This window comes from Nyctereutes procyonoides, unplaced genomic scaffold, assembly GCF_905146905.1.
Source record: "Nyctereutes procyonoides isolate TBG_1078 unplaced genomic scaffold, NYPRO_anot_genome, whole genome shotgun sequence".
NCBI classification, from domain to species: domain Eukaryota; kingdom Metazoa; phylum Chordata; class Mammalia; order Carnivora; family Canidae; genus Nyctereutes; species Nyctereutes procyonoides.
This window is the reverse complement of record NW_026575044.1, coordinates 47,876,721-47,890,449: the sequence shown is the minus strand read 5'-3', so window position 1 is coordinate 47,890,449 and position 13,729 is coordinate 47,876,721. Positions and strand designations below refer to the sequence as shown.

General features: G+C 50.3%; 1 protein-coding gene across 11 annotated transcripts in view; it reads right to left on the bottom strand.

Annotated features, from left to right (window-relative positions):
- MTCL1 (microtubule crosslinking factor 1) overlaps positions 1-12,097 on the bottom strand; it is a 131,458-nt gene extending 119,361 nt beyond the window's left edge. For 8 of the 11 annotated variants that reach the window (XR_008664224.1, XR_008664222.1, XR_008664223.1 and 5 more), the window contains exons 1-2: positions 10,722-12,097; positions 1,318-1,542 (exon numbers count right to left, since the gene is read on the bottom strand). Coding sequence is in view for 8 of the 11 variants with exons in the window: in XM_055323585.1 (XP_055179560.1) it covers positions 1,318-1,542; positions 10,722-11,753 (1,257 nt within the window). In the remaining 3 variants the exon portion in view is untranslated. The remainder of the gene's footprint in view (positions 1-1,317; positions 1,543-10,721) is intronic. The other 3 variants (XM_055323589.1, XM_055323592.1, XM_055323590.1) reach the window with 1 other exon arrangement.
- Between the last annotated feature and the right edge of the window lie 1,632 nt (positions 12,098-13,729).

Here is a 13,729-nt window from a genome sequence, read left to right as displayed (position 1 = left end):
TGGCAATATTAACAAGCCTATCTTTAAAGAAGGAGGGTGTTAGTTTCTTGTTTCTTTCCTTTTTTTTTTTTTTAGGGTGTTAGTTTCAAACATGAAATTCACATTAGGAGTGAGAATATGACCTTTACCTTTATCTGGAATAAAAGGCTACTGCCCCTAGCCCTACCTCCTTTTTTTTTTTTTTTCCCTACCTCCTTATAGAATGCCAACAAGAATGCCAATTCCGCTCACGCACACATGCTTTAATGATAAATTAGAAATAACAATAACAATCAATTAATCAATCAACATTTCTGTTCCCTAAGGCAATACTAAAGGTACCTGCTGAAAAAAAACAAAACAATCCTGTAAAATAACATAGTCAAGTTTTCAATTGTCTACTGTGGTAAAATATCTGAATGTCAAAGCAGTTAAACATTTTTACCTTCTAAAAGGAAACAAGGCAAGAGATTTTGCAAGAGAAATATAAATCACCCTTACATTCCACTGAATGACATTTTGTGAGTGGTTTATAGATTTGATAGAATTACAAAGATTCTTTTCCTGTTATCATAATGAAAGGCAAAATGAGAGTTCATAAGTACTCCTATAATAAGGAGGACATTATGCATAATTCATCTCTTGATAAATGATTTGATAATTGGGGCATGAGAGAAGCCATGCTACCCATGAAGAGAGAAAATGGTATAATATCTGCAATTTCTTCACCTCATTCGCATTTCTGCCAGTGGTTTTCCAAAACACCTTAGACAATTAGCTTCATCCTATTTCTCTTTCAGTTAAATCAAACTCTACTACCCTTGGGTTATGGTCATTTCAGATTTTCTGCATTCTAGAAACTTAAGTAACAATGAAAAGATTAAGTGATTATAGTCAACCATAAAGGTGGTCTTTGACTATCATTGAACTGATAATAGATTTTTTTAAATATTCCAGATCTTTAGAAAGTGCTTCTATACCATTCTATATAACTGTCAGATGAAGTGGCAAATATCAATTCTTTTTTTTTTTAATTGTAGGTCCTTTACTATGATTTCTTTTCCTTAGGTTTTAAGATTCCAGTTCAAATGACAGGTTTAAATCTTGGGCTGTCAAAGCCATATGACTATACCTATCCTATAAACCATAAGGTGAATGAAGACTGTGCATGCTGAAATCTGTTGAGAGAGAGAGAGAGAGAACTGCTACCAGAATGAAAGAACTGTGTTTAAGTGGGTCCGAAGGGCTGCCAGTCTCAGACCTGCAATCCTGCCCTCCCTTCCCTCCACCCAGAAGCCCCTTCTGGGAATGAAGGCCCCATCAGCCCCACTCACCCACCTTTAAATCCTGCTCTAGACTCCGGATGAGCTCACCATCCACCTGACCAGTCTCAGCCACTTTCAGGCTCTTCTGCTCAGCTTTCCTGAGGCGGTACTGCAGGATTCGGCAGTTTTTATGAGCACGGTCCAGCTCTCGCCGAAGCTCCTGCAGCTGGTAAACATCTTCCTCTAAGTAACTGTCTCTCATCTCTTCCATTTCAGCACGGAGTTCATCCAATTCATCCTACACAAGCCAGACAGAGCAGGTTTATAAGCCATGTCCACCAGGAAAAGGATGGCATCTCCCATCCACCCCTCCTCTGCAATACTAAACATTAACTACCTGTGCACTTACCCATTGGCTTATGGCCACACCTGTGAGACAGGATACAGGGACCTCTGGAAATGGTCACATGAGATAGTATCATCAGATGTCTGTTCAAATCTCATGGATTCAGAAACTAAAAATCAGGATGGATTATTCATTGCAAACTGCCAGCATTTATTCCATTCCCAATATTTTCTTACATAATCTGAATCATAAATGAAATCAACTCTGCAGACAACTAAACCTTTAGATTCAAACCAACATGACCTGAACCTTATCTCTAGGCCACAATCTAGGTACTTAGAGGAGCTGGACAGAGCCTCACCTTCAAAGGCTATAAACTTTAGTGGGATCACAACTGAACTGCCCTGGAATTATAACATACCTACAAATGTCCCTAAAACTCTGCTCCACCACGCAAGTCTCATCACTGACTATGTGACTCACAATTCCAAAGATATAACTTTTGCATTATGTCAAATATACACTGGATTTGGTTTTTTTCCACTCACTTGGCCTTTATTTCCCATCTCCGCTTTGCTCTGGCACCAGTATGAAGACACTGTGGGTGCAGAAGAAACCCAGGACTTGTTCCTTGCCCTGTTCCTTTGCTCCCATTCCACAGCCACTCCAGCGCTGTCACCCAACAGCAGCATACCTGCAGGGCACTCACTCCCCAGTGGCTGCAGACCCCAGCTAGCACCTGCCTTCAACCCTCCCAAGGGAGCAGCTCACACACAGGCGAGTCATGTGGGGCTCCCTGCTTCCCCTTTAGCCAATTCCCCACCCAGAGTTATTCCTGACTATGTTACTCAAATCTTACCCCTCAAACCTTCCCATCACACTGAGAAAATTCTTCAAAGCATTCCCCATGGTCTCTGAGCTGCCCCTTCCTTCCCTGCCACACTGCTGGTCTTGCAGGGTCTGGACTGTTAGGGCCCTCCCACCTGTTCTACCCTCTCCTTAAAATGTTCCTCCCCAGTTATTACAGAGCTCATTGTCGCATCATCTGGAAGGTACACACAAACAGTACCTTCCTGACCACCCATCCCCCAACCCACCCCCACCCCGCCACACCCCGTCTCTAATCCTTCTTGCCTTGCTCTGTGTTCTTCCCACCTTGCATCCCCAGCTACTAGTTACTTGTGCCTCTTCCTATTCCTGTCTGGGTGCCCATGCTGAAATGTAAGCTCCGTGAGGGCAGACCCCTTGACTGGCTGCTCCTCCCCGTTCCCAGCACCCCAAGTGGGGTGAGCTAAACAGCAGGCCCTCAACACATGAACATCAGGTAGGACCTACAAAGACCAACTCGTAAAGATGGCCAAAATTGAACGCAAATGCACCTTTGTTTTGTTCCAGTCTTATAACCTAATTACAAAAAATTCTTCCCAAACCCACAGATGTAGCTGCAATGTGCAAGACAGAAATTCCATTGAAGTATTACAGAAGATTTTAACGAGGAATAATTTGGAAGGTGGGAGATTAAGAAAGCATTCTAGGAATTTTTTTTATTAGTCTGATAATTGAAGATTTAAATGCCTCCAGACTCGGATACACTCAGTCATTCCTATTTGTTTTGTTGAATTAACTTTGAGGGTCAAGAAGAAAACTCTCCATGATGTGGACACCCTCAGTTGTCAGCTCGTGTCCTGCTGTTGTTTGTTACTATTCTCTCCACTCTCATTAATCCTGCATTTGTTCCTAAAAGCAGGGATTTACTTATAATAAAGAATGAGAGCTTCCCAACATCAAAGCCTCAGGTAGATAAGAAATTGACCAGAAGGGAATCTCCTGAGGAACAGTTTATCCCGGAAAAGTTTAAGTATACCAAAATAAATTGGGAATGGAAAAATACAACTTGGCACAAACGGGGTCAAGACCGTTACCTAGCCAACCACAACCATATGCAATGGTCTGTTGGAAAGAGCCCAGGTGTGTTGCATCTCATTCCCCCAAACCCCCGCCTGTAGGCTTCTCCCCAACCTGTCCACATTACCCTAACCAAGACAATGGCCTACTCACTGACCATGACTCCAAATGGAGCCTGTCTGAACAGACTGCCGAGAGGAATGGATGTTAAAGAAGAAAGCGGTAAATCAATAAAATTACTAAGATGGTTTTTCTCAGCTTCTCGGTGCTCTTACAAAATTCTATAGCAGCAATCATAACCTCATTAAAAATCTAAGATGTTCTAGTGTGTCTTAAGAAAAAAAAAAGGAAATTTTAACATTGAAAAGTGTCGTGAAGTATAAGCAACTTTTGTTTCGTTTCTGTTTTCCTTCACAGAGATCTCTTCCTACACATCTTGTCCCCTAGGAGGACAGCTCCCTGGGCCTGGGAATTCATGGACCAAGCCTGGAAGCCAGTCAGGTGAACATATGTAAACAGGGTGGACAGGCTGGGGCCTCTTCAGGGAACGGGAAGACACAGCTCTTTCAGGAAAGTCTTTGCCAATGTCCAGCAAAGAGTGAGTTGGCAGGCTGATCCCTACACTGAGGTCGTGATGCTGCTGTGTGGAGCCACGCTCCTGACCCAACCCATGCTGGAGGAGACCAACTAACTACAGACTGCAAGCTTTAACACAGGCCTTGTGGATGTCAACCTTCTGGTGAAGATTATGTAATTAGTCCTGAATCTTCAAAATTAAGGTCAAGTTTCCCTTGGGTTCTACCCATTGTATGTGATGGGCTGACTTTCAGAGAGAGCCTATTCTCTATGCTTGTGTCAGAGTACAGTTAAAAGGTAATTGTTTTATTGCATAACTAATAAATAGTTCAATACAAGCAATGATCATGATGTGTATATGTATACATATAAATATACAGTAACTGTGGCCATTCTGTTCATGGAAGGAATCGTCTGTGATTGCTTTTCCTTCTAGAAAGCATATCTATAAAAGCCAAAGCCATTAATGCCTGGAATTACCTGTTACTCAAACAAAGTTTTTAAAGTGCAAAACAGCCATAAGAAAACATAAGATGCAACTTTCAGGTATAAAGCTGTTCTCTAGCTTTCAGATTTTGTACCAGGAGGACCCTCATCGACCTGAATATCAAATGCTGGATGTGTTCTATATATATGTAAACAATCACTGCAGGCTAAGAAAAAAGAGTATACAAGGGCTAGGTGAACCTGCACCCCTAAATCATTCAGTAGGCCAGATGTAAACAGCTAACGTTTTTGGCCTAAATAATCACCAACATTAGTTGCACTGAAAGGAAAAGTAGGGAGAGACCATAATTACATGTATTGGAATCATGGCTTTTATAACTGATATTTTATCTAAATCTGTAGAACAGAAGACATCTTTTTCATTCAACACTTTACCTTCATTACTCACCCTATTCTCACCCTGCCAGGAACATATTATCCATTTCATGGACAAGGAGAGCAAATCCACGCTGGTGAACATGTCCAAAGCCTCATAGCTAATAAACAGAAGCTAGACTGCAAAACCACATGCTCTTTTCAGTGAATACTATAAATTATTTGCAACAACCAGGAAAAATGAAACAATAGTAAGCCTTAAATCATGATTTTAAAAGCCCACCATAGGTGTGACAATAATGAAGCAAGTTAACACTTTTAGATCTCGATAACATTTCCTGAGGGCCCATGATCTCAATGGGCCCTCAGAAAAACACTGCACTGTGCAGCAAAGGTATTAATACCCCCATTTTTTAAATGCAGAAATTGAGACTCTAAACATTTAAATGGCTTTTCAGACACTAGTCTGGTACAGAGATGAGACCAAGGCCAGTGTTCCAACTTTTTTCATAGAGCCTTGAAAAAAAAAGCAGTTTTCAGGTTCAGTGAAAAGAAGTTACAAGAAAAGAAAATTATAAACCACATAAGCTGGCAGCAGACATTTGAAAAGCAAAAACTGTGATTATTCGGATTAGGGTCACGAAGGATAGTGATTTTCAAGCTACCATTACATTAATTTTCTGACAGCACACTCTAATTTAGAACACGTTGTATTAAAGAACCTTAAAAATGTCTGGCATTTAAATGTTTAAGAAAACCAAATCAAGCAGAACATATGTTTCTAGCAAATATAATTTAAACATAGTAAGTAAAAGTAGAAAATTGCTGGGTTTTTTTTTTTATACACAGAAACTAAGAAAAAACTTGCCCTTAATCAACAGTTTTATAAAGTATTAACATCAGGTTTGCTGTGTACTTCACTGTTCGATCATTACCTCATTGAAAAGCTAATTTAGTTTTAATTAAATCTATTTTTCAAATTTCATATATAAAATGAAATCTTGAGGTAGTGTGAAGCTCCCCAACTACTCCCCTTTGCCTGCAGATATCAGATGGAGCCTTATTATATATACACCAAATTACAGAAATAATGAGGTACCATGTGTGCACTACAGTAAACCAAGATTAAAATGGAGCATTTCAATGAAAACAGTTTTACCCACACACAAAAAAATAAAAACTAAGTCCACAGTATCTTAAATTAAGGGATGCAAACTCTTGATCGTACTGATAGTTTTATTCAAATCATCTCCTTTAAGCAATTTGAGATCAATAACTAGTTCCACATTAATATCTTAATAACCCTTCTTTAAACAGACCCCAATTTGGACAGGGGAGCAGTCATCTGACTATGCCTGCAATAATTCCATCTTCTGGGAGTTGCAGACAGAAACGATCGTCTGTCATAATATACAAATAATCCACCTCATTTCCCTCTGGACAATGAAAATGTTCTCTGCGCAGTCCCAGCTGTAGCTAAGAAGGCATGGGGACCGCTACCATTGTTTACCAAGTGACAGTTCACCCAGCAGCTGATGGGCTCTGTTTGCCCTGGTCTACATTATCTTGTCACCTAAGATGATTAGAGCCGCTCTTTCGCAGGCTGAATAAAGAATGGGTGTGGAAAGTGGAATGTCAGGAAAGAATAGGACCACTGTCCACTTTAACCCTTCTAAAAGAAAGGGGGAGGAGGAGCTCAACACTTGAGCTGTTCAGAACTGTTTACTCTGGCTCAGAGTGTCCACTCCAGGCCACGCCGAGCACCTGGAATCCAAAGAGCCAAATTTAACAGAACCATTTCAGAGCTTGAAACTCAAAAGCCTACTCAGTGAGAGACAGGATGGTAAGGTTGGATCAGTGGTGATGCACTGCAACCTATAAAACCTCAAATGACCCTGCCAATAACCTCCCTTGGGAAATCACTCCTCTCTAATGATCGGATGTCCTAGTACCTAGCAGTGACTTTATTGTCTTAAACAAAAATAATTCTTAGGCAGCCCTGGTGGCTTAGCGGTTTAGCGCCGCCTTCAGCCCAGGGCGTGATCCTGGAGACCCAGGATCGAGTCCCACGTCAGGCTCCCTGCACAGAGCCTGCTTCTCCCTCTGCCTGTGTCTCTGCCTCTCTCTCTCTGTCTCTGTCTCTAATAAATAAATAAAATCTTTTAAAAAATAAACAAAAATAATTCTTATGAAATCACTGAGAAAGCAGGGAGAAAAAAAAAAAGCAGCCCTTCGCCACATCAACCGGTGCCCATCCTGTAGGACATTGGCGCTTTGGAGAACACTATTTGGACACATCACCAGTAACTCGAAGAGCATTTTCAAAATAGGCCAATAAACTCAAAGTGATTAAATCCTCCCGAAAAGCCCATGGAAAGAGAACATAATTAATATGTTCATGATGAGCACTAAGACGGTTCTGATTGTCTCAGAGCACTCGAGCAAAACACGGTGGTGGCAGGCAGACAGGAAGGCAGCGAATACACCAGCAACATTTTGTGGATGTTCTCGTCAGAGAGAAACATGCTTGGGTTCCCTCTGAAATAGAAGCAAAGGCCTCCAGACAACTGAACTCAACTGCTCACCTTATCTCTGAAGACTTCCAAACATATGTAAGTTCATCGGGGGTAAAGGGACAAGACTGCTTTTCTGACTGTGCTTTTGTGCAAAAAGCCAGCCACCTGGGGGGTGAATAATGGCGCATTTTTCATCTAGCCTCCTTGATGGCCTTTGATGAAGGTAGAAGAGGAAGAGGAAGCAGAGTCCGGGATGTCCCATACAGCTCCACATAGCACAGCCCAACGTACGTACTTCTCTCTTGACATCTATTTTAAAAAATACAGCAGGCTGGCTAAAAACCAAGACAACTCCACTTGAATTTCCTGATCACATAAGACATCCCCCTATGGTTCTGCAGACCTTCTGTATCTGCTTGATCACTCTTTGGTAATCCTAGCTCGGGAAGTATGACAGTTTTGTACAGTTAATGGTGACAAAACTGACTTCGGAAAGAATGGGATACTTAACATGGTCACAATCCTCCAGAATATACCAGAGTAAAATTTCTGGGCCGCGCCTCCTCTTGTTAGGTAGCATCTGAATAGAGGGATGCTTCGTCTAATCAGAGAGTTCTGTGCGACGTTCCCTAAGACAGCAGTAGGTCAAGGATGCACTTTTGTCTACCATGAGAAAAAAGTACCAGCGAGCAACAAGGGCAACAGAAAGAGAAGCTCCGATTTCTAAGGTGCTCTAAACACCCCGTGCCAACGCATACCTCCCACCCCTGCCCCTTGGGGCCACTTATGATCACAGGCCCATTCTGCACAAGTGGGCACACTCACTGACCTTTAGTCTACCAGGACTCTTGTGGTTTTTTTTTGCCCAAATTGAACTCCTGGAACTTAAGCTCCTGAATAACCAAACACATTAACTCACATCTATATTTGCATGTGGACTTCTGATTTCCTTCAGAAGCTCCCTTCAGAGCTCCTCTATCTACTTCTCTCTCCTGCTGTCAGGAGGGAAGGCCGGGAGATACACTCAGGCAGAGTGAACGGTGGGCCGTGACACTTTCTCTCCAGGAACCAGCAACTGAATGTTTCCCACAAATTAAACCTTGTCAGTGGGATTTATATGCCCATCTGTACACAGGCTAGTGGAGAGGTGTTCATTATGGCCCTTTCACCTAAAATGAAAAGAGGTCCCCTAGGAGAGCTCAACAGTGGGAACATTTCAAGCTCATAACAACACTAAAGCAAGCCAGCTACAGTGAGAAAATCAGCCTTGCTGGGAACAGGGATGCAGCCTGGTGCAGGGAAAAAGGCAAAGGTTCTGGAGCAGGAAAAAGAGAAGCTGCACCTCCTACTAGCTATATGGCCTTGGGTTAGTCAGTTAAATGTTCCGGGTTTCCAGCATCCTTGTCTGCGAAATTGGGGTTCTGATAAATCTGACAAGTACACCCTATGTTGTTGTGAAGACTCACTGAAATATCAAATATACCAGCTCAGACTCCAGGATCAGACACCTAGCTCATTCCCTGAGAATCTACCAACGTGAAGGATAAAGCAAATAAACAGTCACCCAGCAATGAACTCTGAAATGACCGTCGAGCTGCCTACCTTAGATCAAAGATGCAACGAGAAACAGCTTTTCTCTTACAGAACCCTCAATTTCCTGTTGCTTAGCAGGTCAGATCACGATTTGGATAAACATCATTTAATCAGAAACACTGTGGGTCAGGGATCATGCTAAGAGCTGCAGTTATATAACCCAACAAGAGCATCTTTCTTGCCCTTAGGGGGTTTACATTTGTTGAAAATTTACAAAAGTGCTGGTTTCAAGATGGAGTCACATTCGACTTCACTGCCCTATCTCTTCAGCACCTCGGAAAATCACTCTGGTGTCTATTACACAAGAGTGGGTGACACAGGCAAATGTAATACTTGAAACATCTTACTCCAAACTCCTACTATGTTCTCACCTCTCCTCTGCCTCACTGCTACCTCTTTGCAGGCAAAACAGCTACTGGGCTGTCAGTTGGGGAGAACAGCTCCTGATTCAAGATTTAGGTTTAGACATTCTGGAGCCCTTTCCCAAAACGTGGACCAAATGGAGACAATAAAGCTTTTTGCAGCAAAAAAAAAAAAAAAAAAAAGATTTAGGTTTAGAAAACTCAGCAGTGAGCCTATTTCTAATGTCAGCCTGAACGGCACACTTAACCACCTTAAAAGCCCATGCCCTTGGTCCCGCTGGCCAAAAACTGGGCCTCATTTGGGTAGGTCCAACATTTGCTTAGAAAAAGTACGAATCAGATAACCCAGATAAAGGAGCGCCATCCACTGGTATAGGACGAGATCCATATTAGAGTCTTAACAGAAGCATGAAAAGATTTATACCGCTGTAGTTATTTACTAACTTGAAGACTATAATAAAGTAATTGCCCCCAAACCAATCCCCCTTATTTTGTCTCGAGTCACTTCAAATTGTCGTGACCCCAACACTAAGTCCTCTGTTCTGCAGGCCCAAGCTGCCCTCCTCCTGGGAGGAATAAATGGAAGTAGGATTGAGTGCCCCAAAGCTAACAAGACCAAGAGGCCCTTAATAGCAAGACCTCGTGAAAAATACTCAGACAAAGCAGCAGAGGTTGCAATTCCCTCGAAAGTGCTGGCGTGCAAGGGCAATCAAGTGGCCTCTTCCGACACGAAAAACGGGCTTATGGTCGCCCACAAAGGACTGGCGACTGGCTGGACAACCAGCCAACCCCTTGCCCCTCAACCCGGGACACACTCATGGGACCCTTGAACTTAAGTTTTATCACCAAAAACAGGGAGCTCCCCCTCCCCCGCCCCACCTAGAGAAGCAGAGGGGGCCTCACTTCTTTAACTGCAGGAAAAGCATCTGGCACATCCGCCGCCTCGCCAGAGCAGGCTGCGAACTGCACACACCTGCACTAGGCCCGGAGCAGAGCTCCTCGGCTAGGGGCGGCCCGACCCCAGGGGCGAGGGGTGGGGGTGTCAGCTGTGACCCTCTCCCCCAGCACATCTACGGAGGCGAAGGCGTCAGCAGGCAGCAGCGAGACTCAAGAAACAAGAGAAGCCAAGTGGGGTGAGAACCTGGCCAGACCCACAGGTCTCGCTGCTCCTTCCAGAAGTTTTAGCTCTAAGTTCCCAAAGCCCCTGTGTGCGGGCGCGGGAGAGTGAAGGGCAGAAGGGGGAGAGCGTGCGCGTCGGGGCCGGGGAGGCCGGGCAGGCCGGGCTCGCGGGTCCCCGCCAGCGCCCGGGCCTCAGGGGCCGCCCCGGACACCCGCGGCGGGGCCCGCTGCTGCTCACCTTGAGATAGTCGTTCTCGGAGCGCAGCTCCTCCATCTCCCGCAGCAGCTCCTCCTCCACCGCCGCCGGCACCAGTCGGGTCTGCTCGCCCGGGCCGGGATCCCTGGGCGTCCCGGGGCCTGCCGGCTCCAGCGGCGCGCGCCCCCCGGCATCCTCCGCCACGGCCGATCCCGGGCTGCTGCGACCCCCGGGGCAGGCGCCGGGGGCGGGGGGCGCGGCGAGGAGCGCGGGGGGCTCGGGCGGCGCCGCGGGCTTCGTCGTGGGGGCGCCCCGCGGCGGTTCCCGGTCGCTGGAGCCGGTGCCGGACTCGGCGTCGCTACTGGCGGCGGGGGGCAGGCGTTGCTCGTCGGACAGGGGCTCGGAGGGGCAGTCGGAGAGGTCGGAGCTGCTGTCGGTGTGGCTGATGCGCGGCCCGGGAGCCGGGGGGCCGGCCGAGGAGGTCGCGGCGAGGGTCGCGGCGGGGGTCGGGGCGGCGGGGGCCGGGGGCCCGGGGGCCCGGGCGGGGGGCGCGCCGGAGCCGCGTCTGGCTCTGCGGCCCTTGGCAGCGGCGGACGGCGGCTCGGTCCCGGGCGGCGGCGGCGGCGGCGGCCTCCCCGCCCGGGGCAGCAGGTCCGCGGGCGCCGTGCGCGCCGCCCTCCTGAGGCCCGGGGCGGCCTTGGCGCCGCCCGCTGCCCTGGCCCCGGCGCCCGGCGGCGGCTTGTCCTTCGCGCCCGGGGCGCCGCCGCTGCGCCGAGAGGGGCGGCCGGGCGCGGCCGGGGCGCCCGGCGAGGGCGGTGCTTTGCCCGCGAGGCTGGGCGTGCGCGGGGCGGCGGGCGCCGGGGCTCGACCCGAGGAGGGGGCGGCCGGGGCCGGGCCGGGCGCGGGGGTCCGGCCGTGCAGGTCCTTGAGGAAGGGTCTGGCGGGCGACGGCGCGCGGTGCAGCCGCCGACGCTCGGCCAGCGGGTGGAGGTGGTGGTGGCGGTGGTGCTGCCCGGGCGGCAGCGGCTTCGCGTCCGGGGCGCCACCGCCCGCGAGGCCGTTCAGCGTCTCCATGGCCGGGTCCCGGGCCGCGAGCGGCAGCTGTGCCGGCAGATGCTCCGGGCGGCGGCGGCGGCGGCGTGCAGCCTCCCCGCGCGCCCGCTCATCACTGTCCCCCGGCCCCGCCCGGTCTGCGCCCCGCGCTCCCGCGCCGCCGCCGTGCCCCGCGCACCCCCGGCGCCCCGGATCCCCGCGGGGCTGGCCGCCGCCGTCGCCCGGCTCTCCCCTCGCTGAGGTCGCCGCCGCTCGCCTTCACCCGGTCAGCGGCGCGGCGGCTCCCCGCCGCTCGCATCCCCCGGACTCCGCACCCGGCCGCCGGCGGCGCGCTCCCCGCCCACGGCCGCCCGGCTCCCGGCAGCGCCCGCCCGCCCGCCCGGTGGCCGCGCGGAGACGAACTGCACGCGCGCTCCCCGCCTCCCGCGCCCCGCCTCCCGCGCCCCGCGCCCCGCGCCCCGCCTCCCGGGCCCCGCCGCGCGCAGGTCCCGCCTCCCGCCTCCCGCCTCCCGCCTCCCGGGCCCCGCCGCGCGCAGGTCCCGCCTCCCGCCTCCCGCCTCCCGGGCCCCGCCGCGCGCAGGTCCCGCCTCCCGCCCGCCGGCGCCGCGGTGGGGCGGGGCCTGCGCTCCCCGGGCTCGCGCGCGGCCGCGGCCCCCGGGCCTTGGCGCGGGCACCCTGCCGGCCTCCGAGGCTCCGGGGGCGGCGCGCAGGGCCGCGGAGGGGAGGCCGCAGCGGGGGCGCCGCGGGCGGGACGCCGGGGGCGGGCGAGACGGGGGGTGCGCGCGGCGAGGTGCCACCCCCGCCCGCCGTCGCCTCTCTGCTGTGTCCGCAGTGCCCACGCTCCTCGAGGGGTCGGCTGGTGCCCGAGGCGGCGGGGCGGCCACGTCCGGACGGGCGCGCCGCTCCACAGTTGGCAGCCCCGCGGCCTCCGGAGCTCGGGAAGGAGGCGCCGCCGCGGAAACGGGGAAGCAGCTCGCCCGGCTCGGGGCCCGCGAGGGGACTCGCGTTTGTGGTTGCGGCGGGGAGCCAGGCGCCGTCCGGCCCCCCATGCGTTGTTTCATTCGATCCTCGTGACGCGCCCGAGCTGGAATCGCCGTCTCCTCTAAGGATGCGGCGCGGGCGCGGGCGCGGGGGGTGAGGCGGGGGCGCGGGGGTGAGGCGGGGGCTGTGCCCGGCCGTGGCGGGTCAGCGCGCACCCCGAGCCCGAGGCGCGCTCAGCCCTGCGTGCGGCCCCCTCGGGGAGCCCCGCGTGCGAGTCCCGGTGCTGCCACCGAGGGCCCAGCGTGGGCCCCTGACCTTTCCAGCCTCGGTTCCCTTGCCTGCGTAATTTACTTGCTCCCCGAGCGTTGGGAGGATTAAATGGGCAGATGTGAGAAACGCTGTGCAAACTGTGAAGCACTGTTCAAATATCCTTGAGTGCAGGCTTTGGATGTTGGGGATACTCAGAGGAGTAAGGCCCAGCCTGTGCTCCACACTTGGCCTTGCCAGGAGGCAAAGGGACGGGCTGGAATTACGAGTTGCTGGGGTTGAAAGGAGAGAAGATGAGTGGGAAATATCAGAGAGGGAGACAACATGAGAGACTCCTAACTCTGGGAAACGAACTAGGGGTGGTGGAGGAGGAGGGGTGTGGGGGTGACTGGGTGACGGGCACTGAGGGGGGCACTTGACGGGATGAGCACTGGGTGTTATTCTGTATGTTGGCAAATTGAACTCCAATAAAAAAAAAGAAAGAAATTAAAGTGCCTGGAATTTAAATTGTAACTTGAAGAACTGTAAAACGTTATTCAGGAGGTAATGTATTTAGAGAAGCCTTAATGAACTAATAAATAACAAAAGAAAAGGAAAGAAATTACTGTTGTTTTAAGTTGTTATAGACTACACGAAACATTAAATTTACTATCTTAACCATTAAAAACAAACAAAAAAAAAAATGAGTTGCTAGGGTGGGCATCTGCCCCTGCCTGGGAAGATTGTTTTCCCCCAAGTACAGGGTGTAG